The 24,937-nt window shown below is 51.2% G+C and overlaps 1 protein-coding gene and 1 long non-coding RNA gene across 2 annotated transcripts in view; both read right to left on the reverse strand.

Moving 5' to 3' along the window:
• MUC12 (mucin 12, cell surface associated) lies at positions 1-23,494 on the reverse strand (the record flags this gene model as incomplete). Its single annotated transcript, XM_081838364.1, has 13 exons — positions 1-224; positions 982-2,970; positions 3,282-3,366; positions 5,853-6,121; positions 7,828-7,974; positions 8,101-8,173; positions 10,960-11,060; positions 11,224-11,385; positions 12,197-12,343; positions 13,728-13,812; positions 15,757-16,010; positions 19,760-19,906; positions 23,488-23,494. The coding sequence occupies 13 exons, from the start codon at positions 23,492-23,494 to the stop codon at positions 1-3; spliced, it is 3,690 nt and encodes a 1,229-aa protein (XP_081694490.1).
• Positions 1-24,937, reverse strand: part of LOC309326848 — a 101,409-nt gene that overhangs the window by 47,677 nt on the left and 28,795 nt on the right. The gene's annotated exons all lie outside the window — the stretch shown is intronic.

Below are 24,937 nucleotides of genomic sequence, written 5' to 3' on the forward strand. Positions count from 1 at the left end.
CTAGCCAGGGTGGCAAAGCTCTGCCACCACGTTCAGAGGCAGCAATGCTTCTGAATGCCAGTTGTGGGGTCTTGGGTTCAGATCCGGCTTGTAGGGTTCGCTATGGGGCACCTGGCTGGCTAATTTGAACTCCCTTCTTTCCTGGGCAGCCCAGACCCTCTGCCTCCCCACCCCAAAGGCGGCTGCTGCTGCTGCACAGTAACTGTTTAGCCCCTTCCGCCCCCCTGCAGTTAGGGGGCCCCGAAAGGTATTCACCTGCAGGTGGCACAGGGGGTTTCGCCGTGGTTGTTGTAGTAGTGGAGACCGAAGGGGTGGAGGTATACAGTTCCGGGGTGGTTGTGGGGCTGGGCCCAGTGGTGGTTGTGGGGCTGGCCCCGGTGGTGGTTGTGGGGCTGGTCCCAGTAGTGGTTGTGGGGCTGGTCCCGTTGGTGGTTGTGGGGCTGGGTCCACTGGTGGTTATGGGGCTGGCCCCGGTGGTGGTTGTGGGGCTGGGTCCGCTGGTGGTGGTTGTGGGGCTGGCCCCGGTGGTGGTTGTGGGGCTGGGTCCGCTGGTGGTGGTTGTGGGGCTGGACCCGGTGGTGGTTGTGGGGCTGGGTCCACTGGTGGTGGTTGTGGGGCTGGGTCCGCTGGTGGTGGTTGTGGGGCTGGACCCAGTGGTGGTTGTGGGGCTGGGTCCGCTGGTGGTGGTTGTGGGGCTGGGTCCGGTGGTGGTTGTGGGGCTGGGTCTGCTGGTGGTGGTTGTGGGGCTGGGTCCACTGGTGGTGGTTGTGGGGCTGGCCTCGGTGGTGGTTGTGGGGCTGGGTCCGCTGGTGGTGGTTGTGGGGCTGGCCCCGGTGGTGGTTGTGGGGCTGGGTCTGCTGGTGGTGGTTGTGGGGCTGGCCCCGGTGGTGGTTGTGGGGCTGGGTCCTCTGGTGGTGGTTGTGGGGCTGGACCCGGTGGTGGTGGTTGTGGGGCTGGGTCCGCTGGTGGTGGTTGTGGGACTGGGCCCAGTGGTGGTTGTGGGGCTGGGTCCGCTGGTGGTGGTTGTGGGGCTGGCCCCGGTGGTGGTTGTGGGGCTGGGTCCGCTGGTGGTGGTTGTGGGGCTGGGTCCACTGGTGGTGGTTGTGGGGCTGGGCCCAGTGGTGGTTGTGGGACTGGGTCCGGTGGTGGTGGTTGTGGGGCTGGCCCCGGTGGTGGTTGTGGGGCTGGGTCCGCTGGTGGTGGTTGTGGGGCTGGCCCCGGTGGTGGTTGTGGGGCTGGGTCCGCTGGTGGTGGTTGTAGGGCTGGCCCCGGTGGTGGTTGTGGGGCTGGGTCCGCTGGTGGTGGTTGCGGGGCTGGCCCCGGTGGTGGTTGTGGGGCTGGTCCCAGTAGTGGTTGTGGGGCCAGTCACGTTGGTGGTTGTGGGGCTGGGTCCACTGGTGGTTATGGGGCTGGCCCCGGTGGTGGTTGTGGGGCTGGGTCCACTGGTGGTTGTGGGGCTGGTCCCGTTGGTAGTTGTGGGGCTGGTCCAAGTAGTGGTTGTGGGGCTGGGTCCACTGGTGGTGGTTGTGGGGCTGGCCCCAGTGGTGGTGGTTGTGGGGCTGGCCCCAGTGGTGGTTGTGGGGCTGGTCTCAGTAGTGGTTGTGGGGCTGGGTCCACTGGTGGTTGTGGGGCCGGTCCCGTTTGTGGTTGTGGGGCTGGTTACAGTGGTGGTTGTGGGGCTGGGTCCACTGGTGGTGGTTATGGGGCTGGCCCCGGTGGTTGTTGTGGGGTTGGTCCCATTGGTGGTTGTGGGGCTGGCCCCGGTGGTAGTTATGGGACTGGTTCCACTCGGGGTGGTTGTGGGGATGGCCCCAGTGGTGGTTGTGGGGCTTGGTCCACTGGTGGTGGTTATGGGGCTGGCCCCAGTGGTGGTTGTGGGGCTGGTTACAGTTGTGGTTGTGGGGCTGGGTCCACTGGTGGTTATGGGGCTAGTCCCACTGGTGGTTGTGGGGCTGGCCCCAGTGGTGGTTGTGGGGCTGGTTACAGTTGTGGTTGTGGGACTGGGTCCGCTGGTGGTGGTTATGGGGCTGGCCCCGGTGGTAGTTGTGGGGCTGGGTCCACTGGTGGTTGTGGGGCTGGTCCCGGTGGTAGTTGTGGGGCTTGGTCCACTCGTGGTGGTTATGGGGCTGGGTCCACTGGTGGTTGTGGGGTTAGTCACAGTTGTAGTTGTGGGGCTAGGTCCACTGGTGGTTGTGGGGCTGGTCCCATTGGTGGTTGTGGGGCTGGGTCCACTGGTGGTTATGGGGCTGCTCCCAGTGGTGGTTGTGGGGCTGGTTCCCGTGGTCGTTGTGGGGCTGGGTCCACTGGTGGTTGTGGGGCTGGTCCCATTGGTGGTTGTGGGACTGGCCCCAGTGGTAGTTGTGGGGCTGCTCCCAGTGGTGGTTGTGGGGCTGGTTCCCGTGGTCGTTGTGGGGCTGGGTCCACTGGTGGGTGTGGGGCTGGTCCCATTGGTGGTTGTGGGACTGGCCCCAGTGGTAGTTGTGGGGCTGCTCCCAGTGGTGGTTGTGGGGCTGGTTCCCGTGGTCGTTGTGGGGCTGGGTCCACTGGTGGGTGTGGGGCTGGTTACAGTTGTGGTTGTGGGGCTGGGTCCACTGGTGGTTATGGGGCTAGTCCCACTGGTGGTTGTGGGGTTAGTCACAGTTGTGTTTGTGGGGCTGGGTCCGCTGGTGGTGGTTATGGGGCTGGCCGCGGTGGTAGTTGTAGGGCTTGGCCCACTCGTGGTGGTTATGGGGCTGGTCTCAGTGGTGGTTGTGGGGCTGGGTCCACTGGTGGTTATGGGGCTGGTCCCAGTGGTGGTTGTGGTTGTGGCCCCGGTGGTAGTTATGGGGCTGGCCCCGGTGGTGGTTATGGGGCTTGGTCCACTGGTGGTGGTTGTGGGTCTGGCCCCGGAGGTTGTTATGGGTCCGGGTCTGCCTGTGGTGGTCGATGTGGCGGCTGTGGAGGTCGGTGGGGGAATTGTGGTCCCAGAATCTTCAAGGAAGAGAGAAAACAGAGTCCATAGTGAGTGGGGTATTTATGGGATTTTGGGGATACCTGAAGCTTTCCCCCCATATCATTTTTCCAGGCTCCATTCATCCCTTCCTTTATGGCGTGATGACCCCCCTTCTGCCCCACCTTCCCCCAGGGAACCCTGGGAATTGTAGTGCGCTAAGGATTCTGAGAGGCCCCTGCGATCCCTCCCTCTTCCTGGGGAATTCTGGCAAATACGGCTCTGCGGAAAGAGAGCAAGGGGGTTTTTGGGGGCGGCCGCTTGTCCACCCCATCGCCCCGCCCCGCCTCACCTGCGCACGCCCCCTTGCGTACGGAAATGTTGTCCAGCGCCACATCCATATAGGGGTTGCTGCCCCGGACCACCTCAAAAACAACCTGCGCCAAAGCAAAGGGGTCAGTCGAGGGCCAGGAAGCAGCCACCTCCATGAGGACTAGCGTCCTGCTTTGTTTCAAGGAGAGAACCGTAGTTCGGCGGCAGAGCTTTGCCGGTCAGTGGAGACAGTCCTGAGCTAGTCCAGGGCTGATCGGCTGGATCACTTTACCCCGCCTATGCCCTCTCGACCGCCTGGATCTGCGGCACTGGCACTGCTCCAGGTGCCAAGCAACAGCCAGTCTGCGTCCGCAAGAAATCAGCCTGCCCTTTGGAACTCCCTGCCTCTTGATATCATGCAGGCGCCTTTGCGAGACTTTTTCCAGCGCCTGGAGGAGGTGGATTTGCAACAAAATCTTACTACAGGTGGAGGTACATGTTCCCCGATAAATCAGGGCATTACATCTATGTCCCAGATACCTCGATATCTGTCTACCTTATCGGTTGCGTCGCATAGATTCGCATTTGTTAGAGCCAGATTTAATGTGTTCCCCTCAAATGTGCTGAGCAATAGATTTTCTAACAGTAAAACCTCTGTTTTATGCGCATGTGACAACAAACCAATAGAATCCCTTTATCATATCTTGTTTAATTGCCCTTTATATATTGTTCCCCGATCAAGGATTCTGAGTTCAATCATTTTGGAAATTGTTGCTCAACCACCTGAATTTCATCTAGCTTATCTACTCCAGGACATTGACTCTTATAGAACATTACAGGTTGCCAGATTCCTGATTTCAGTTCTTTCATATAAAAGACTTCATGGAATGCCGCATGACTATTAAAAATCTAGTAAACTCTATGCAACATCTTTATCTTCAAGGCCATAATACGGTACATCTAGAGATTGTAAGTAATGTGAAGGAGATTATGCGTTGAAATATTTTAGTTGATATTTTAGATTGTAAAATGCTATTTTATTTATTGATTTGTTTTACCTTGTGGGCTTATAGCCGAATAAAGTATTATCTATCTATCTATCTATCTATCTATCTATCTATCTGCTGATGTGTTTTTTAGTTGTTGTTGTTGTAATAATAATAATAATAAATTATTTGTACCCGCCCATCTGGCTGGGTCTCCCCAGCCACTCTGGGCGGCTTCCAACAAAGATTAAAAATACATTAAAATGTCACACATTAAAAACTTCCCTGAACAGGGCTGCCTGCAGATTATTATTGTTATTGTTATTGTTATTATTATTATTATTATAATTAGAATTTATATACCACCCTATACCCAGAGGTCTCAGGGTGGTTCACAGAACAAAAGTTTATTGTTGGTTTAATGCTTTTTAATCTTTCAATTGCTCATACTAATAATTCCATGGCAGCATTAATAATATTATGATTATTACTATCATTATCATCACCATATCATTATCATCTCTGCTTTTTTTCTGGGGGTATGCATACCCCTAAACATTTTGTGAATCTAAGTTTGGCCTCATTGAGGGGCAGGATTTCAGTAGGAGTAGGAAAATGACAGTACCCCTTAACATTTTTTTTTAAGAAGAAAAATCACTATCACTATTATCATCGTCCCTATTTTCTGGTATTACGTTCTATGATCTATTTGTTGTTCAAACATACATCATAAAACATAACACATGAAGCATGACATGGCTGACAAAAGACGGGCCATGGCGGTAAATGCAAAATATATTACTGTACGGTACGTAATAGTGAGGTGATTACAGTAAACCAATTCAAAGGATTTTGCTATAAATCAGCTCAGAAAACGAAGAGCCTGCTTATCTGTGCCATATTGCAACATATGTTGTAGATATATTTTTATCCATGTGTCCTTTCATTTGTATATTTAATAAAATCACACCATGCAGTGTAAAAAATATCTTGTTCTTTCCCTTTCCCTTCTAGCCTTCTATTGTTGTGACAACTTTTCCATTACGGCTGTTTGCCAAACTATATCATACCAGTGATCACTATTCATTAATTGCAAAGTTCTCCAAGATCCGCCTATACCCGTTATCAGCTGCTGTTATTAAATGTGTTATTAATTCCTTATTTCTTAAGTGGTCCATATCTGCAATATATATCAGTTAAGTCAGGTTAAAGCTGGGTTTATACTCCTTTGGTTAAACCGCTTTGAGGTTTTCTTGTTTCACAATCAAGCGGTATATACCGTATTTTTTGCTCTATAAGACTCACTTTTTCCCTCCTAAAAAGTAAGGGGAAATGTGTGTGCGTCTTACGGAGCGAATGCAGGCTGCGCAACTATCCCAGAAGCCAGAACAGCAAGAGGGATGGCTGCTTTCACTGCGCAGCGATCCCTCTTGCTGTTCTGGCTTCAGGGATTCAGAATATTTTTTCCTTGTTTTCCTCCTCCAAAAACTAGGTGCGTCTTGTGGTCTGGTGCGTCTTATAGAGCAAAAAATACGGTAAATCTTGCGAAACAAACTTTTTGAGACCAGGTCCCTCTGCCTTCCCTCCTGGCTCTTTCCTCCCCTACCTGCCCCCCTCCCACTCACCTTGCTGGGTTGGGGTCCCCCGTAGGGCACCGTCACAGACCCCAAGAGCCAGGCGGGTCTTTGGATCCCGGTCCGGCTCCAGAGGAGGGTGCTGGGTCCCCATGGCCCGTGCGCCAGAACCCGGAGCTGGGTGTCGACTTCCACGATGCCGTGCATGTAGTAGTAGAATTCCACGCAGGCGTCGGTGTCCGTGCAGAAGCCCCGGCTGGACAGACGCGTGGCCTGGCCTGGCTTCGTGCAACCAGCTTCCACGTAGATGTAGTGGCCCTCTGGGGGAAGAGAAGGGGGGCAAGGGGGCAGCCCCCCGCCCCAATCACTCTCTTGACCATCGAGCCTGTTGCAGGAATTTATGTATAGGTTGGGGGGGGGGTTGCCCCTCCAGCAGATATCCTGCACATGCAGCCCACTACCAAAATCAGCACAATCGCTTTTGGGACTTTTGTGATTTGTCCCCACAAAACACCCCATCACAGTTTCTTCCTGTCTATTCAAAGGGCCTTTGCTGCACGACACCAAATGTCAGAATTCACTGATCAATGTACCTATGTACTGGCTCACTGGGAAAACTTCAGAAATTCATCTAGACGTGTGAGCTCAGCTACTCAGCAGCCCCTCTGCCTGAGTGATAATCCCTGGCATCCTGATACCTGAGAGCCAGACAGGTAGCCATTCCGGGAAGAACAAACCCAGATGGAGACGAAAGGTTGTGATGAACTTGGCTGGGAAACAGGGAAATGTAAATATCTCTTTTCTTACACTTGATGGGTGTTTGGTGGAGGGCAAGGGGAACCATGGGGCAGGGTCCAGGATGCTCAGATTACGGCCACCAGACCTCCCCTTTCATGATGCAACCGTGATGTATGAGTGATGTAGTTTGGGGGGGGGTAACCATGGGGATTAGCAGCTAATAAAAGTTTGGGTTCTCTTTTCTTCGGGGCTTCCATCTTGTTCCACCTGGTGGCAGGTGGGAGTCCTGTCACGACAGTCTTCAATCAAGACCAAGCCTACTGGCTGCTGTTTTGCTCTGGTATTCCAGGCTGGTGTCCTTGTTTTTTGTCCAAGGGAGACCTCAGAGTTCTCCGTTAACAAGCCCAGGGGCAAAACCCACATCCACCAAGTCATATGGTTGGATGGTCACCTGTCAGGAATTCTTTAGTTGCGATTCCTGCATTGCTGGGCGTTGGACTAGATGACTCTCGTGGGTCCCTTCCAATTCTACAATTCTATGATTCTATGTGCCAACTGGGACAAGCTGGTGGGGAGAGAAGCCTGAAGTCCCTTGAACCCTGACGTGTGTGATGGCCTGGGATTCGGGCTTGGAGCCAGAGGAGTCTCAGTCTGCACTGGATCCTTTGCCCCAGGCGGCATCTGAACCAAGTCTGGGGCCTGATCCTGAAGTGTCCCAGTCTACACAGGTTCCCCTGCAACAAACACCAGCTGGGCCGAGTCAGGGGCCTGATCCTGCCCTTGCTCCAGATGCGGGGATTCCCTCGTTGCCTTCAGCTGGGCCATCACTTACAGCTGCTCCACTACCAGTTGGGTCAGGGGAGGCTGAGGCGGCCTCTGGGTCTAGTAACCCACCGACATCTCCTGAGCTGCAGAGACTGAGGTCTGGGAGAAGGAGAGACCTGAGTACTTGCAGGAGGAGTGCTTGCCTTCAGGCGAAACAGGGAGGTGAGTCGTCGGGGGATCAGGACTGCCCCAACAGCGATAAAAGGCTGCTGGACCCCGCCCCAGGTTGCGGGAGCAGCGTTGCTGTTTGCCGGAACCTGCCTGTGATTCTGTGCCTGACCTCGCCTGGTTTCCTGCCTTGGCCCTGTCGGACTGATACCTCGTGGAACCCTTGGATTCCGGACCGGACCTGGACCGCATTGCTCGGGTTACCCCCGGGCCCAGCACAACGTGGCTTCTGTGTGGGGCATGTGACAAGGCCTTCCTGGACCCAGCCCACCCCTCACCCTCCTTGGCTCCTTACTGCCGTCGGGATAGTCGCCTGGAGGCCCCGTCTCTTCTGTCGGCGTGTGCCCCTTTGCCCATGTCCAGTTCGCCTCGTTGTTGTTGGGCTGCAGCCAGCCGCAGAACGGGTCCGCTGCGTCGTTGAAGTTGCACTCGGCGAAAGTCTCTGAGGGCGAGGAGCACGTGGGGTGAGCGACCCCCAGTTCGCCTCTTCCGCCTGCCCGCCCAACTCTCTCACCCTCCCCACATCCGCCTCCCCTCCTTGCCTAGAGATGACCGGGGCGGATTTTACCTTCGCAGGGCGAGATCCTCACGCTGTCCACCGCGACGCCAGGCTTCCCTGCGTAGGTGCCTTCGATGATGAACTAGGAGAGGAAGGACCAAGGATGACCACCAGAGAGGCCCACGGCCAGCCCCTCCATGCCACATTCAGGTTTTCCTGGTTTGACCCACAGAACGTTTAAAGCAGTGTTTTGCCAGGGTCAGTCTAGATGATGCCCTGAGTTCCTCTCGGTTCTCAGGGTCCTGTGCCCAGGGAGAGTTAGAATCTTGTGGAGGTTGCTGAGCTAGTCAGAGAAGTTTATTTGTTCCCTTGGGAGGTGATAGACTCTCCTCCACTGGAGGTTGTTAAGCAGAGGTAATAATAATAATAATAATTTATTATTTATACCCCGTCCATCTGGCTGGGCTTCCCCAGCCACTCTGGGCGGCTTACAACAGAACACTAAAATACAATAACCTATTAAACATTAAAAGTTTCCCTAAACAGGGCTGCCTTCAGATGTCTTCTTAAAGTCTGGTGGTGGTTTTTCTCTTTGACATCTGGTGGGAGGGCGTTCCACAGGGCAGGTGCCGCTACCGAAAAGGCCCTCTGCCTGCTTCCCTATAACTTGGCTTCTCGCAGGGAGGGAACCATCAGAAGGCCCTCGGAGCTGGACCTCTGTGTCCGGGCAGAACGATAGGGTGGAGATGCTTCTTCAGGTATACTGGGACGAGGCTGTTTAGGGCTTTCAAGGTCAGCACCAACACTTTGAATTGTGCTCGGAAACGTACTGGGAGCCAGTGCAGGTCTTTCAAGACCGGTGTTATATGGTCTCGGCAGCCGCTCCCAGTCACCAGTCTAGCTTGGATGGCCATATGCTTTGGATGCTTCAGCTGAGATTCCTGCATTGCAGCGGGGTTCGGCTGGATGACCCTTGGGGTACCCCTTCCAACTGCACAATTCTATAATTCTATGAGGACCTTAGCTGGCCATTCACATGTCCTCCTGAGCACCCCCAAAGAGTGAGCCAAGTTGCCAGAGCTGCAACTAAGCGCCTGACCACATTGCCCTCTTCATTCCCCCAGGGAAACCTGCTCTCTACTGCTGAATCGGAACAAACAGTGGCGTAGCGTGGGGGGTGCCAGGGGTGCCGGCCGCACCGGGCGCAACTTGGGCAGGGGCGCACTCGCACTAGCAGCTCTCTGCCCCTACTAAAATCCACTGGTTAGGGAGCCCGCGCTCGCTCGGCTTGGCGAGGAGGTCGCAGAAGGGGGAGAGCAAAGCCTTCTGCCGCTGGCAAAAAAAGGAGAGGAAGCCGGGCGGGCGGGCGGGCTGGCTGGCTCGCGGGGGTCTGGCTGCGCCTGCTGCTGCCGTTGCCGCTGCTGCCGGGCTTTGACAGCTTGGCGAAGCGGAGGGAGAGGTAATTGCGTCTCTCTTTCCACTGGCCGCCTGGGTAGTGAGCCGAGCGGAGCAGGGAGTCTGGCGAGGGGGCGGGAAGAGACTTTCCCCCCTTTTTCCCACCTCGCCTGGTCAAAAAGGAGAGCGGAGTCTCCTCAGGGTGCCCTCAGGCAGGGCAGGGCAAGGCAAGCAGAGCGAGGAGGAGAGAGAGGGGAAGGGGGGGGGAGCAGCCAGGAAACGACGCGGTGTGGAGGGGGAATCAATTAAGGAGAGAAGCCTCGCTGCTGCTGCTGCTTGGAAGAGTAAATTACTGTACTTGCCTTGCCCCGGGTTAGGGGGCGCAAATTATTTGCCTTGCCCCGGGTTGGGGGGCGCAAATTACTTGCCTTGCCCCGGGTGCTGATAACCCACGCTACGCCGCTGGGAACAAATGCCAGCCGGGTTTTCCATGGATCGTTGTTTGTTCCTATTCAGCACTAAAGAGCAGTTTTACCTGGGGAAAAGCTGTAAATCTCTAGACATGGGACTTCACAAGTGCGGACGACCGCCAAGGTCGTAGCTTTGATCCCCGTAGGGGACAGCTGCGTATTCCTGCATTGCAGGGGGTTGAAATGGATGATCCTTGGGTGTTCCTTTCAACTATGGGATTCTGTGATCTATGATGGGGACCTAAGGGTCTTATCTCCACACTGGGTGAGCAGAGCTGGAGGTAGTCTGGAAGCTGGAGACTCAGAGCCCTGCCTGCCCCGTGCTGGGTTGCGATAGCCTGGGACTCAGGCTCAGACTCGAAACCAGAGGAGTCTCGGTCTGCACCGGATCCTATGCCCTAGGCGGCAGCTGAACCAGGTCTGGAGCCTGATTCTGAAGAGCCCCAGTCTGCACAGGTTCCCCTGCAACAAGCACCAGCTGGGCCGAGTCAGGGGCCTGAGCCTGCCCTGGCTCCAGATGCGGGGATTCCCTCATTGCCTTCAGCTGGGCCGTCACTTACAGCTGCTCCACTACCGGTTGGGTCAGGGGAGGCTGAGGCGGCCTCTGGGTCTAGTAACCCACCGACATCTCCTGAGCTGCAGAGACTGAGGTCTGAGAGAAGGAGAGACCTGAGTACTCGCAGGAGGAGTGCTTGTCTTCGGGCGAAACAGGGAGGTGAGTCACTGGGGGATCAGGACCGGCCGTTACCCCAACAGAGATAAAAGGCCGCTGGACCCTGCCCCAGGTTGCGGGAGCAACGTTGCTGTTTGCCGGAACCTGCCTGTGATCCTGTGCCTGACCTCGCCTGGTTTCCTGCCTCGTGTCCTGTCGGACTGACTCCTCGTGGAACCCTTGGATTCGGGACCGGACCTGGACCACGTTGTTCGGGTCACCCCCGGGCCCAGCACAGGGTCCAGATCTACGACTGATGGGAAAGCAAGGTCTGTTGGGGTTTTAATGCCGTGAGCTTCTCTGTCTTATGCTCAGGTTGTAAATACGTGCCGAGAAAACCACCCTCCTCACCTGGATATTTTCTGATGTCCCTGAGTAGACGGCTCTTCCCGGTTTCCAGTCGGGTCCATGTTCCCCCGCGAGACTCAGCAAGGCGGGCCCCAGCTCATCGCCTGTTCCGCATGGAAATGGGAAGAGAAACAGGCGCCTCTGTTAGCCAGTCCCTCGCTCTCCTCCAGGGCTGCTCTGGGAAGCAGGGGAAGGAATGTGGCAGGATCCCACTCCTGCCACCAACAGCACCCTTTCCCCAGGCCCGACAGGTCTCTGGAAACTTGCCTGGTTGTGCTGCGTATATCCTCAGCCCTGTGTCGTTGGAGACGCCGTGCAAGGTATAGTAGAAGCTGAGAGAGAGGCAGGATCCCAGGGACTGGTAGAGGGGGCTCTTCAGGAGGGCTGTGCCGCTGCCGCCCAAAGAATCGAGCAACATGTAGAGGCCAACTGCAAGAGCGATATTTGCAGAAAGTCAGGGTCTGCTCTAACGGGAAGAAACGCGCCAGAGGGGTTTGGAAGAAGCAGGCCGTCATCCTCCGGGGAGGTTCGTCCAAATCTGGGGCTGCATCGGTTCCCGCCCGCAATTATTTGTCAATTTATATATCTATTTATGGGGGGCGCGGGGGGCGCTGTGGGTTAAACCACAGAGCCTAGGACTTGCCGATCGGAAGGTCGGCAGTTCGAATCCCGTGAGCTCCCGTTGCTCGGTCCCTGCTCCTGCCAACCTAGCAGTTCGAAAGCACGTCAAAGTGCAAGTAGATAAATAGGTACCGCTATGGCGGGAAGGTTAACGGCGTTTCCGTGCGCTGCTCTGGTTCGCCAGAAGCGGCTTAGTCCTGCTGGCCACATGACCTGGAAGCTGTACGCCGGCTCCCTCGGCCAATAAAGCGAGATGAGCGCCGCAACCCCAGAGTCAGCCACAACTGGACCTAATGGTCAGGGGTCCCTTTACCTTTACCTATATCTATTTATTAGTCGCATTTCTTTAGCTGCGAATCCTGCTTTGCAGAGGGCTGGTCTAGATGACCATTGGGGGTCCCTACGATCCCATAATTTACGTCCCGCCTTTTCCTCCCAGGAGCTCAAGGTGGGGCACGCGGCTCTCCCCACCTCCTCGTTTTGATCCTCACAAGAACCCTGCGAGGTAGTTGAGGTTAAGAGGCAGTGATGGCGATGATAAATTATGATTAATAATGATGATGATTTGGCCTGATCCAGCTAAAGGCTCTTTGGACGCTCTGACGGGTTCAGGACTCACAGCCGGGTCTCGAGAAGTCGTCCTCTGGCCCCACTCCGGGCAGGTCCCCGGCCCCAGCCCTTTGCTCCCACTGGACGTCTCCGTCGGCCGGATTCTCCCATTGGCAGAGGTTGCCGTCGTCGTCAAAATTGCACCCGGTCACGCAGGCTGCAGCAGAGGAAGAAGACGACAAGTCTCTCTCGCACCCCTTTGCAGTGGGAATTATAGCGTCTGCTTTGATAGGTAGGCAGCCAAACGGGATGTACAGAGAAGACTTCACGGAAGGATAATGTTTTAGGTTTGGAGGGGTCCGTCTCCATGATGGCCAGAGCCCCTTCCAGTTCTTCGTATCTTCTACCAAGGAAGGGCTTAAGTGATCTTGTGGGGTGGGGGGTGTTCAGAGGGCAAAGAGGATGGCAGTGGGCTGGTCCTGTTGTTCTTGGGGTGCCTCCTACTCATTTGGGTGCAAGAGTCCTTGAACCTCGGCCTTTGGAGTCCTACCCTGACGTAATAATACCTGAAGGAACGCCCTCCCATTAGATGTCAAAGCGATAAACAACTACCTGACATTCAGAAGACATCTTAAGGCAGCCCTGTTCAGGGAAGCTTTTAATGTGTGATTTTACTGTATTTTTTGTTTCTGTGGAAGCCGCCCAGAGTGGCTGGGGAAACCCAGCCAGATGGGTGGTGTACAAATAAATTATTATTGTTATTGTTATTGTTATTATTATTAGTTTTTAATATTTAATGCTATATTGTTTTTAACATTCGATTGGGAGCTGCCCAGAGTGGCTGCGGAAACTCAGCCAGATGGGCGGGGTATAAATAAATTATTATTATTATTATTATTATTATTATTATTATTATTATTATTATTTATACCCCATCCATCTGGCTGGCTTTCCCCTGCTGCTCTGGACAGCTCCCAACAGAATATTTAAAACACAATAAAATGTCAAACATTAAAACCTTCCCTAAACAGGGCTGCCTTCAGGTGTCTTCTAAAAGTCAGATAGTTGTCTATTTCCTTGACATCTGATGGGAGGGCGTTCCACAGGGCGGGCGCCACCACCAAGAAGGCCCTCTGCCTGGTTCCCTGCAACCTCCGTTCTTGCAGGGAGGGAACCGCCAGAAGGCCCTTGGAGCTGGACCTCAGTGTCTGGGCAGAACATTGGAGGTGTAGATGCTCCTTCAGGAATACTGGACCTTTGAGGCCGTTTAGGGCTTTCAAGGTCTGCACTAATACTTTGAATTGTGCTCAGAAACGTACTGGGAGCTAATGGAGATCTTTCAAGACCAGTGTTATGTGGTCCTGGCGGCCGCTAGTCTAGCTGCCGCATTCTGGATTAGTTGTAGTTTCCAGTCACCTTCAAAGGTGAGCGCACTGAAGTCCAAGCGGGAGATAACCAGAGCATGCGCCACTCTGGCGAGACAGTCTGCGGGCAGGTAGGGTCTCAGCAACCTCAGAAACCAGCACCCGCTTGCCGCAATAATAACAGCAAAAATCCCATATTCTTCCCGAGGGGAGGAGGCCTAGAACAGGGGCGCTTACGTGCACAAGGCCCAATCCTGACGGAGATGCTGTCCAGAGCGATGGTGATTTCTTCGGTCTTGACCTGGGTGGCAGCGAAAACAACCTGGGTGGGCAGAAAGAGAGAGAATGAAAAGTGGAACGGGGATCCCCTGGAAGGTGGTGGACTGCCGTTCCCTGGAGCAGAGGTGAGATGGTCAAGTATTCTGTAGCTTTGAGCCCTGCACTGAAGGGAGTTGGACTAGAAGACCCTTGGGGTCCCTTTCCAAGTCCATAATTCTGTGGTTCTTGTGCATTTTCTCAAAGCGGTAGTTTGCACGACAAAGCGAGGCTCCGTGAGGGCCCTTGGGAACTGGCGTGGGAATCGGTGAGGCTCCCAGTGGGCGAAGGGAGCAATTCACCCTTCTGCTGGATCTCTCAGCGGCCTTTGACACCATGGACCATGACATCCTTCTGGACCGTCTAGAGGGGCTGGGAGCTGGGGGCACTGTCATACAGTGGTTCCGCTCCTTCCTCCTGGGCCGTATCCAGAACGCGGTGGTGGGGGATGAGTGTTCAGACCCCTGGGCTCTCACTTGTGGGGTGCCTCAGGGTTCTGTCCTCTCCCCCGTGCTTTTCAACATTTACATGCAGCCGCTGGGAGAGATCATCAGGGGGTTTGGGCTGGGTGTCCATCAATATGCGGATGATACCCAGCTCTACCTCTCTTTCAGATCGGAACCAGTGAAGGCGGTGAAGGTCCTGTGTGAGTGTCTGGAGGCGGTTGGAGGATGGATGGCGGCTAACAGATTAAGGTTGAATCCTGACAAGACAGAAGTACTGTTTTGGGGGACAGGAGGCAGGCAGGTGTAGAGGACTCCCTGGTCCTGAATGGGGCAACTGTGCCCCCTGAAGGACCAGGTACGCAGCCTGGGAGTCATTCTGGACTCACCGCTGTCCATGGAGGCGCAGGTCAGTTCTGTGTCCAGGGCAGCTGTTTATCAGCTCCATCTGGTACGCAGGCTGAGACCCTACTTGCCTGCGGACTGCCCACTGAGGTCCAACTCCGAGGGCCTTATGGCGGTTCCCTCCCTGCGAGAAGCCAAGTTACAGGGAACCAGGCAGAGGGCCTTCGCGGTGGTGGCACCCGCCCTGTGGAACTCCCTCCCACCAGATGTCAAAGAGAAAAATAACTACCGAACTTTTAGAAGACATCTAAAGGCAGCCCTGTTTAGGAAAGCTTTTAATGTTTAATAGGTTATTGTATTTTAGTGTTCTGTTGGAAGCCGCCCAGAGTATTATTCCAGTTAGCAGAAGCTTTGCAAGAGCTGAGCTGCAACCACAAATCCGAGCTCATGGCACCTGCTCAGTCTCTCTGCATGTGCCTGAGCTGAGCTGCAAGAAAATTGGCCACAGACTGCATGTTTAAAAATAAATAAAACAAGATTTGCAAGAAACCGATGAGGTTCCTACAACAGACGTTTACATTGAGCTCAGCTCTTCCGCACCTTGACAAGGTCTGCTCCGCTACATCAGATCAGTTCTCTTTTATTGCTAACGGGAATTTATTATTTCATTATGTTTATTTTACATCATAAAATGTACACAACGTTTGCTCGTGGGAAACAAACAAAGCGGTTTACAGAAAGCCATAAAATCATCAGGAAGAACAGTTAAAAAATCAACCATTCCAGGTATTCCAAACATTATTTTAAAAACGGGTTGTGGTTAAATGGAATAGAGTTTTTACCTGTCTTTTTAAGGCTTGCCTAAATAAGAAAAAAAAAAAGTTTTTAGCAGGTGCTGAAAAGGCTTTGAAAGGAACTGGAATGGGAGATCGGGGGTGAAAATGAGAGAAAAAACCCCACCTTCCATTTTTAGAATTGCAAATATGGGAGAACCCTGCGAGGAGCCTGAATCGTTTATTTCCTCATTAAATTGTCCTTTTCCATTTCAAGTGAACTTAATGGCTGAGAGGAAGGATTCGAACCCTGGTCTCCCAGGTCTCGGCCCAGGGCTCTACACACCACCCACACTGAAACGTCTCCTCGAAAACAGTGACACCGCTCACCTTGAAGGGGCGTTGCGATGGATTCTGGATAGTCACAGCTCCCAGCAGCCAAGACGAACTCTGCATCCCTCTCCTTGTCCACAGGGTGGAGGAGTTCCCGGAAGGATATTGAACTTCCACCGCCAGCTGGCCCTTGCTGTCTAGGCTGTACAGGTAGTAGAGGAACTCAACGCAGGTCTCTGGCACAGCCGGGTCCAGATCCGGGCTCTGCAACTGCACGGATGCCCCTTCCTCTGGGTAGACATAATGGCCTCCTGGAACGGGATGAGAAGTCGCTCGTTTCATGCAGGGACAGCGCTCATGTGCATTTACCTGCTCCGGAGGGCAGGATCTGATTCAAATGAGTAAGACCAGATCCCTACACAAACCTGTCTATGTCTGCTTTAAAGCCATCTGAATTACAGCTTAGACGCCTGCTCCTTGGGAGAAAAGCAATGACAAACCTAGACAGCATCTTAAAAAGCAGAGACATCACCTTGCCGACAAAGGTCCGTATAGTTAAAGCTCTGGTTTTCCCAGTAGTGATGTATGGAAGTGAGAGCTGGACCATCAAGAAGGCTGATCGCCGAAGAATGGATGCTTTTGAATTCTGGTGCTGGAGGAGACTCTTGAGAGTCCCATGGACTGCAAGAAGATCAAACCTCTCCATTCTGAAGGAAATCAGCCCTGAGTGCTCCCTGGAAGGCCAGATCCTGAAGCTGAGGCTCCAAGACTTTGGCCACCTCATGAGAAGAGAAGACTCCCTGGAAAAGACCCTGATGTTGGGAAAGATGGAGGGCACAAGGAGAAGGGGAGGACAGAGGACGAGATGGTGGGACAGTGTTCTAGAAGCTACCAACATAACTGTGGGAGGCAGTGGAAGACAGGAGGGCCTGGCGTGCTCTGGTCCAGGGGGTCACGAAGAGGCGGACACAACTAAACGACTAAACAACAACAACAACAACAACAACAACAACAACAACAACTAAACTGAAAACTGTGGAGAGACTTGGTCAGAATAGAGATGTTGGATTCTTGTCTCGTTGTTGTTTGTTGTTATTTAGTCGTCTCATTACACATGCTAAAGCCATCCCTTGCTTTTCCCTGTAGGACTAATTGCAGTCATTAGCAGTCGTCAACAGGTTTACCATACCCATTGAGTCAATCACCCATCTCCCTCTACCCTTCTGAGAAAAACCCCACCCCACCAGCCCACTACTGTATATAAGGGTCTGGTGACTTCTGTTTCAGTGTATCTGAAGAAGTGTGCATGCACACGAAAGCTTATACCCAGAATAAACTTAGGTGGTCTTGTAAGGTTCTACTTGACTTTCTGAAAGTTTTTATTTTGACTGTGTCAGACCAACACGGCCATCTGGTTAGTCAGTGGCGGAAAAGTCTGTAAGTGGAGAAAATGGCTGAGGATTATTATTATTATTATTATTATTATTATTATTATTATTATTATTCCTCTCTCCTTATACTAGAACCTAGTGGTTTCCCCAGCCATGCTGGGCAGCTTCCAACACAATATTAAAATACAATGATCTATTAAACATTAAAAGCTTCCCTAAACAGGGCTGCCTTCAAATGTCTTCTTAAAGTCTGCTAGTTGTTTTTCTCTTTGATGTCTGGTGGGAGGGCGTTCCACAGGGCGGGTGCCACCACCGAGAAGGCCCTCTGCCCGGTTCCCTGTAGCTTTGCTTCTCGCAGGGAGGGAACCGCCAGAAGGCCCTCAGAGCTGGACCTCAGCGTCCGGGCAGAATGATGGGGTGGAGACGCTGTTCAGAGCAATAAAAACATAAAACTGGACAATAAAAACCATACAGATGTTATAAACAGGCTTCCATTAACCATTAACTGTTCAGTACAGATAGAATAAAGTATGGTACAAAGTTAAACTATGGAAATTGCCCGGCAGAAGGCAGGGGTGGCCACCAATCTTGATTAAAAGAGGATTAGACAAATTGGTGGTGGAGGAGAAGAAGGCTCTCAATGTCTATAAGCCACGATGCTCTGTATCAGAGGCTGTATATCTCTGACGACCAGCTGCCAGGACTCACAGAGTGCCGCGTTACCCTCAGGTCCTGTTTGTGAGTGTAATAAACGAGAATCTGGCCTTATTCCCTTATGGGGGACACAAGAGCCCTTATAGAGTCCTTTGCAGGTTCTCCATTGGTCAGAGCAAATAACAGAGGCCAACCAGAGAATATTGAGAAGCAAAGCAGCTCGTAAGCCTGATCTTTATTGATCTGTTGCAACAGGGTGCCCCCTTCACACGCAGGAAAGGAGGAGGACCCAAACCCAGGTGTGCCTGCCCTTATATAGACATTTTAAATTGCCCGCACTTGAGTCCAAGACCACCTTCAGAAACATCATACACACTTCACAGAAATGGCGGTCTACAGCAGAAATCTGAGTGCGTTGCTTATCTCCTGTCTGGCAGGTTACCTATTCATGCTCACTTGATTGGATTGCCTGGGGAGCCTGGCCAGTCTTTTGTAATGACAAATACCCTGGCCTGATCTTTTATTCCCCTTCCTTCCCTCCCCCTCCCCCTTTTGTGAAGATTGCCCGCTCTAGGGTCCCACAGCTGGTTCTCCCCTGGACTCGCTGGTCCAAGTGGGACTAATTTAGCCAGCTAGCCCTGGTGATCATCTAATGTTTATTGGATGGATTTTCCCCCTAAATTGATTTTTGATTTTATTGTTATTTACACTTTACATCGTATTTTATGCTTTTTTTTATAGCAGCAATTAAGTGTTTTAAATTTGTTGTTAGCCGCCCTGAGCCCGGCGGGGTATAAATAAAAAAATATTATTATTATTACTCTGTTGTAAGAAAAAAACTGCTCCTTTGTTCCTTATGGGGTACCCAAGTGCCCGTATAGAGTCCTTATATAGGTTCCCTATCGGTAGGAGAAAATAACAGAGGCCAACCAGTGAATATTGAGAAGCAAAGTGGCTAGTAAGCCTGGGAGGGGGGGAGAGGAACCCAGAACATTGGTGTGAAAGCTCTGATATAGACTCTTGAAACTGCCTCCTCCGTAGCTCAAGACCACCCCCCCCCGAAACATCATACATACATCACAGAAGGAGGTGGTCCCCAGCAGAAATTTGGGTGTGTTTCTCTCCTGTCTGCCAGGATACCTCTTCATGCCTTATTGATTGCCTTTTCTGAGTAGCCCGGCCATTCCTTGGAGATGGCAAATACTTAGTTCCTGATATTGATAGTGTGCTCAGCTTAACAGATATTTGCCAGGCTGTATTTGAAAAGGGAGCTGTAAGCCCCAAAGTCCATTGGAAAGCTTTCCCTATTTCCTTCCTCCTTGCAGAGAAAGAGTCGAGGTCAATTTGGGAGAGTCAAAATGGCTTCAGGATTGTTCTCCTATACTAGGACCCACGTACCTACGGGACCGCCTCTCCTGGTATGCCCCGCAGAGGACCTTAAGGTCCACAAATGACAACACCTTGGAGGTCCCAGGTCGCAAGGTGGTTAGATTGGTCTCAACTAGGGCCAGGGCCTTTTCAGCACTGGCCCCGACTTAGTGAAACACTCTGTCCCAAGAGACTAGGGCCCTGCAGGACTTGACATCTTTCCGCAGGGCCTGCAAGACAGAGCTGTTCCGCCTGGCCTTTGGTTTGGACTCAGTCTGACCCTTAAGTCTCCCACCTCTTATGGTTTTGATCTATGGGCTACTTTTAAAATGAGGCTGCATTTTAAATTGCATTTTAACCTGTATTTTAAATTGGTCCCCCCCCCCCCGCATTATGTTTTTATTGTGATTTTATTGGTGTTAGCCGCCCTGAGCCCGGCTCTGGCCGGGGAATAAATAACATTTATTATTATTACTATTACTATTACTATTATTATTATTATTATTACTACTATTATTATTATCATTATTATTATTATTATTATTATTATTTGAGACACGTGCTTTATATACTTATGTACGTGCTTGCCTTGTACATTTATGAACCTTTGATTTATATATTTGAGACCTTAAATTCTGATAACATACTCCGTTCGGGGACCCCTCCTGGCGGTCCAGGGCTCTCCCCAGGCTTCTTTCCCTCTCCTCGGATCCAGTCCCCGCTGTCATCCTTAGGCTGGGTCCAGTCACAGAACGGGCTGCCGGCATCATCGAAGTCGCAGCTGGCGAGGACGGCTGAGTAGAAAGAGAGGAGACAAGCATAAGGGCCGGCAGCAGCTGCAGAATCCGCACAGGCACCAAGGCCAGACTTCTGCACGACTCCTGCGCTGCAGGGGGCTGGAATGATGGCCTTTGGGGGGACCCTTCCAACTCCGTGGTTGTGAAGGTTCAACACCTTCTGCGTTTCGGCAGCGGCGCAGGCTGTCTGACCCGGAAGTCCAGGGTGGGGAATGGCGTCGGCAGGGGCATGCAAGCGATGGGGACACTCTGCACGTGCTCTAGATCAGTTTGGCGGAGTGTGGGCCACGTGCACTGCCTGCGTGGGGATTCCCAGCCTTTCTGGATCCCATCCCAAAGGATAAATCAACATGGCGCTGATTGGCTAAGAGATTCCCAAAATGCTAACACCGTTGGCAACTTCGCCCAGAAAAGTCCTCATTTGCAGCTAGTGGGGTCCAAACTTTTTTCAAAGAGGGCCGTATTTGATGGAGTGAAGGGCCGTGGGGGCCGACCAAAGTTGTTGACCTTTTTTTAGGATTGAAGTAGGAATAGGATCCAAACTGCAGCAGTCTGATTGGTCCTAGAACAATAGGATTCAGAATGCAGCAGTCTGATTGGTCCTAGAACAATAGGATTCAGAATTCAGCAGTCTGATTGGTCCTAGAACAATAGGATTCAGAATTCAGCAGTCTGATTGGTCCTAGAACAATAGGATTCAGAATGCAGCAGTCTGATTGGTCCTAGAACAATAGGATTCAGAATTCAGCAGTCTGATTGGTCCTAGAACAATAAGATCCAGAATTCAGCAGTCTGATTGGTCCTAGAACAATAGGATCCAGAATGCAGCAGTCTGATTGGTCCTAGAACAGTAAGATCCAGAAAGATTGGTCCGCAGGAGCCGCCCAATCCAACTCCAGGTGGAAGTGGATCTGCAACCTGATTGGCCTACAGGAGAATCCCGGAACTAGCCAATCACATGGGGCCCATTGTCTAAATAATGTATATAAAGCAGACATTCTGGGGGAACTTCTATTCCTCACTACTATGAGCTGAATAAAGAGGATGAAATCCACACTCGACTCCAAGTATACAGTGGTACCTCGGGTTACATACGCTTCAGGTTACATACACTTCAGGTTACAGACTCCGCTAACCCAGAAATAGTGCTTCAGGTTAAGAACTTTGCTTCAGGATGAGAATAGAAATCGTGCTCCGGCGGCACGGTGGCAGCGGGAGGCCCCATTAGCTAAAGTGGTGCTTCAGGTTAAGAACAGTTTCAGGTTAAGTACGGACCTCCGGAACGAATTACCGTAAGTACTTAACCCGAGGTACCACTGTATTTCAAAGTTGTTGACCTTTTTTAGGGTTGAAGTTGCTGAGGTTTTTTCTTAGTATTTTACCCCAGGAAATAAACTGCCACAGGGGCCAGATTAGGCCCCCGAAACGGACTTTGGACATGCCTGAGCTTTATATGAGAGTTATATGAGAGAGGGCGTTATATGAGAGAGGGCAGGGCAAGGGAGCCTTCTAGCCCCGTCCGGGAAGCAGTTGTCGTCACTTACATTTTGCTGCGAAAGGCTTTGGTGGTAGCTCAGCCCCAAGGAACTGATTTGCCCTGAAACAAGAGGAATGAAGAGTTAAAAGGGTAATAACCCCATAACCCCTAAATGCTTCTCAGGTACCGTCCACAAAATCAGCATGAATGTCGACCCAGTGGGCTGCAGCTGCGTAAAAGGAGAATTACATACCAGGGATAATTAGGGGAGGAACCGAAAATAAAATTGCTGATATCCTAATGCTTTTAAAACACACTTGGAATACTGTGTGCCGTTCTTTTAAGGTAAAGGTAGAGGGACCCCTGACCATTAGGTCCAGTCATGGACGACTATGGGGTTGCGACGCTCATCTCGCTTTATTGGCGAGGGAGCCAGTGTACAGCTTCCGGGTTATGTGGCCAGCAGGACTAAGCCGCTTCTGGCAAACCAGAGCAGTGCATGGAAACGCCATTTACCTTCCCGCTGGAGTGGTACCTATTGATCTACTTGCACTTTGACGGGCTTTTGAACTGCTAGGTGGGCAGGAGCAGGGACCGAGCAACGGGAGCTCACCCCGTCGCGGGGATTCGAACCACCGACCTTCTGATCGGCAAGCCCTAGGCTCTGTGGTTTAACCCACAGCGCCACCCGCGTCCCGCCTTATATATCCTTGCCTTATATAGGATGGGGTGGAGCTGGGGAAAGGGTTTAGAAAACGGCAACCAAAATGATGGAGGGGGATGCAGTGACTGCTGCTATGAAGAAAGGCTTCAGCCTTTGGGGCTGTTTAGTTTAGAGAACAGCCAGGTAAGAGGCAGCGCGATTGTTGCTCACAAAACGATACACAGAACAGAGGAAGTGGACAGAGCAAAAGGTTTTCTCCCTTTCTTCTGACACCAAAACTCACAGACATCCGCAGATAGAATTGATGGGCTATGCAGAATTAGATAAATTAACAGGAAGGATTCGAAACCTGCGGGACCAGAGATTCTTAGAAGACTGGAGTAAATATATGAACTATTTGAAAAAGTAATGGTAATGAACAGATTATGCTAGTAGGACTGCAGGAAGTTTTGTAAGGAGGATTATCTGAAATACTGCAAAAAAGACTATGAGGAGAATTATTAGTTAATGATAATTAAGAGTAGTAGAGAAAGTAAGAAATGCAAAATAAGTGATAAAGAACGAAAAATCATCAGAGGTGTTGACGGAAGTCTAAAACATTGTATAAGAAAAGAAGTTACGGTATGTTATATGATTGTTGGAAATGATATGTTAAAAAAACAATAAAAATGTATTGAAAACAAAACAAAACAAAACTCACAGACATCCAGTAATGTGGGAAGACTTGGGCAGCTGAAACAAAGCCCTTCTAGCACTGCATAGTTCTACATACAGGTAGGTAGCCGTGTTGGTCTGCCATAGTCGAAACAAAGTAAAAAAAATTCCTTCCAGTAGCACCTTAGAGACCAACTAAGTTTGTTATTGGTATGAGCTTTCGTGTGCATGCACACTTCTTCAGATACACACGAAAGTTCGTACCAATAACAAACTTAGTTGGTCTCTAAGGTGCTACTGGAAGGATTTTTTTTTTATTTTGTTAGTAAAATAGGTGCCTGTCCCATCCCCAGCTCTCAAGCCTCCCCCAAGCCGCCGAATTTTAAAAGTGCAGCTTATTTGTGGGTGTGGCTTATATTCAGGCCAATATGGTATGTTCTTTTTTTTCCAAAAATTTTTTAATTGATTTTCACAACATTATAAACAAACAAACAAACAAACAAACAAACACATAAAACAAACATAAATCATAACCTTATTAAAAATTACACTTATTAACCTTATTAAGTGACTTCCTCGCTTCCCCTTGGTTGGATTTCATTGCATGTCCTTTTAACGGTTTTCCAAATCGTAGTTCTTAAAATAATTTAACTTAAACATTAACATCCTTCAATCTTCAGATTATGAAATTAAACCTATGAATTCATCACTTAACTTTAATAAAATCCTAAGCCAATTAAGTATCTGCAAGCTGTTTTCAGTTAGAATACGGTATGTTCTCACGTTGCATTATAGCGCAAAGTTCCCCTGGGTATGGCAGCAAAGATTTGCACTGGGGAAGCATCACAGAACGATGACCGAAGAGATACGCAGTGTGGATGGCCCAGGATAACTCTGCCGCTAAAGCACCATGATTGCATCGAGGGCATGTTGCAGAAAGCACACATATGCACAGAAGCCCTACATCGTTTCACAGATCTCAACGCCTTGGGGACATGGCTGCTGTTCCTTCCCATCATTACTTAGCACGCTGGTCTCAAGAAGCCTCCTTCTCACCTGGTGACCTTGACTCTCCACCTGGGCGTTGGCGTTGCTCAAAGTCCAAGGTGGGAGCAAACGTCGCTGTGAGGCTAATACTCTACAGGCTCAGAGCAGCCCAGTTGGACTAAGACATTGCAATAAAGTTCAAGGGCCTTCTCGGTAGTGGCACCCGCCCTGTGGAACGCCCTCCCACCAGATGTTAAAGAGAACAACAACTACCAGACTTTTAGAAGACATCTGAAGGCAGCCCTGTTCAGGGAAGCTTTTAATGTCTGATGTATTACAGTATTTTAATATTTTGTTGGAAGCCACCCAGAGTGGCTGGGGAAGACCAGCCAGATGGGTGGGGTATACATAATAAATTATTATTATTATTATTATTATTGTTGTTGTTGTTGTTATTATTATTATTATTATTATTATTATTATGAAATGGCAAAGCGATAAATACCAGAAAGTAATGGGATGAGGTACAGTAAGTGCGGAGGGTGAGGAGGACTTGGTTAAGCGAAGTAGGTTTGCAGGAGCAGAGAGGCTGGGGGCCAGGGCGTTGGGCTTCTCTGGGAATAAAAGAAAGAAGTCTGCTTGGTGCCATAGTCTCGTGACAGGGCCTTTTCGGTGTTGGTTCCCCATTTGTGGAATGCCCTCCCAGTTGAGGAGTATCTTGTCTCTCTCATTGCTCACTTTCAGGAGGAATTTTAAAACTTTGCTGTTTACCCAGATCTTTTAATGGCTGGAAGATTCTGTTAAAGGGGACCCTGAATTCACCAGGTTCTGGGTACCCCATTTTAAGAGGGATATTGTCAAAGTGAAAATTGTGAAGAGAAGGGCAGACAAGCAGATGGAGGGTCTGGGAACCCAGCCTTGTGAGGAACGGTTGAGGGAGATGGGTATATTTAGCCTGGAGAAGAGAGGACTGAGGGTAGCCCCCTTCAAAATATCTAAAGGGCTGTCCCATGGAAGATGGAGTAAGCTTGTTTTCTGCTGCTTCAGGGGGGAAACCTTGAACTAATGGATTCATACCAAAAGAAAGGAGATTATGACTAGACTTTCTGAGGGTTAAGAGCAGTTTGACAGTGGAATGGACTCCTTCAGGAGGCTGTCAACTTTCTTTCCTTGGAAGTTTTCCAACAGAGGTTGGAAGTCCACCTGTCAGCTTGGATTCTTGGAGTATTGGCTGGGGGCTAATGGG

The sequence above is a fragment of the Podarcis erhardii genome, assembly GCF_964252035.2.
Source record: "Podarcis erhardii genome assembly, chromosome: 13".
Classification (NCBI taxonomy): Eukaryota; Metazoa; Chordata; class Lepidosauria; order Squamata; family Lacertidae; genus Podarcis; species Podarcis erhardii.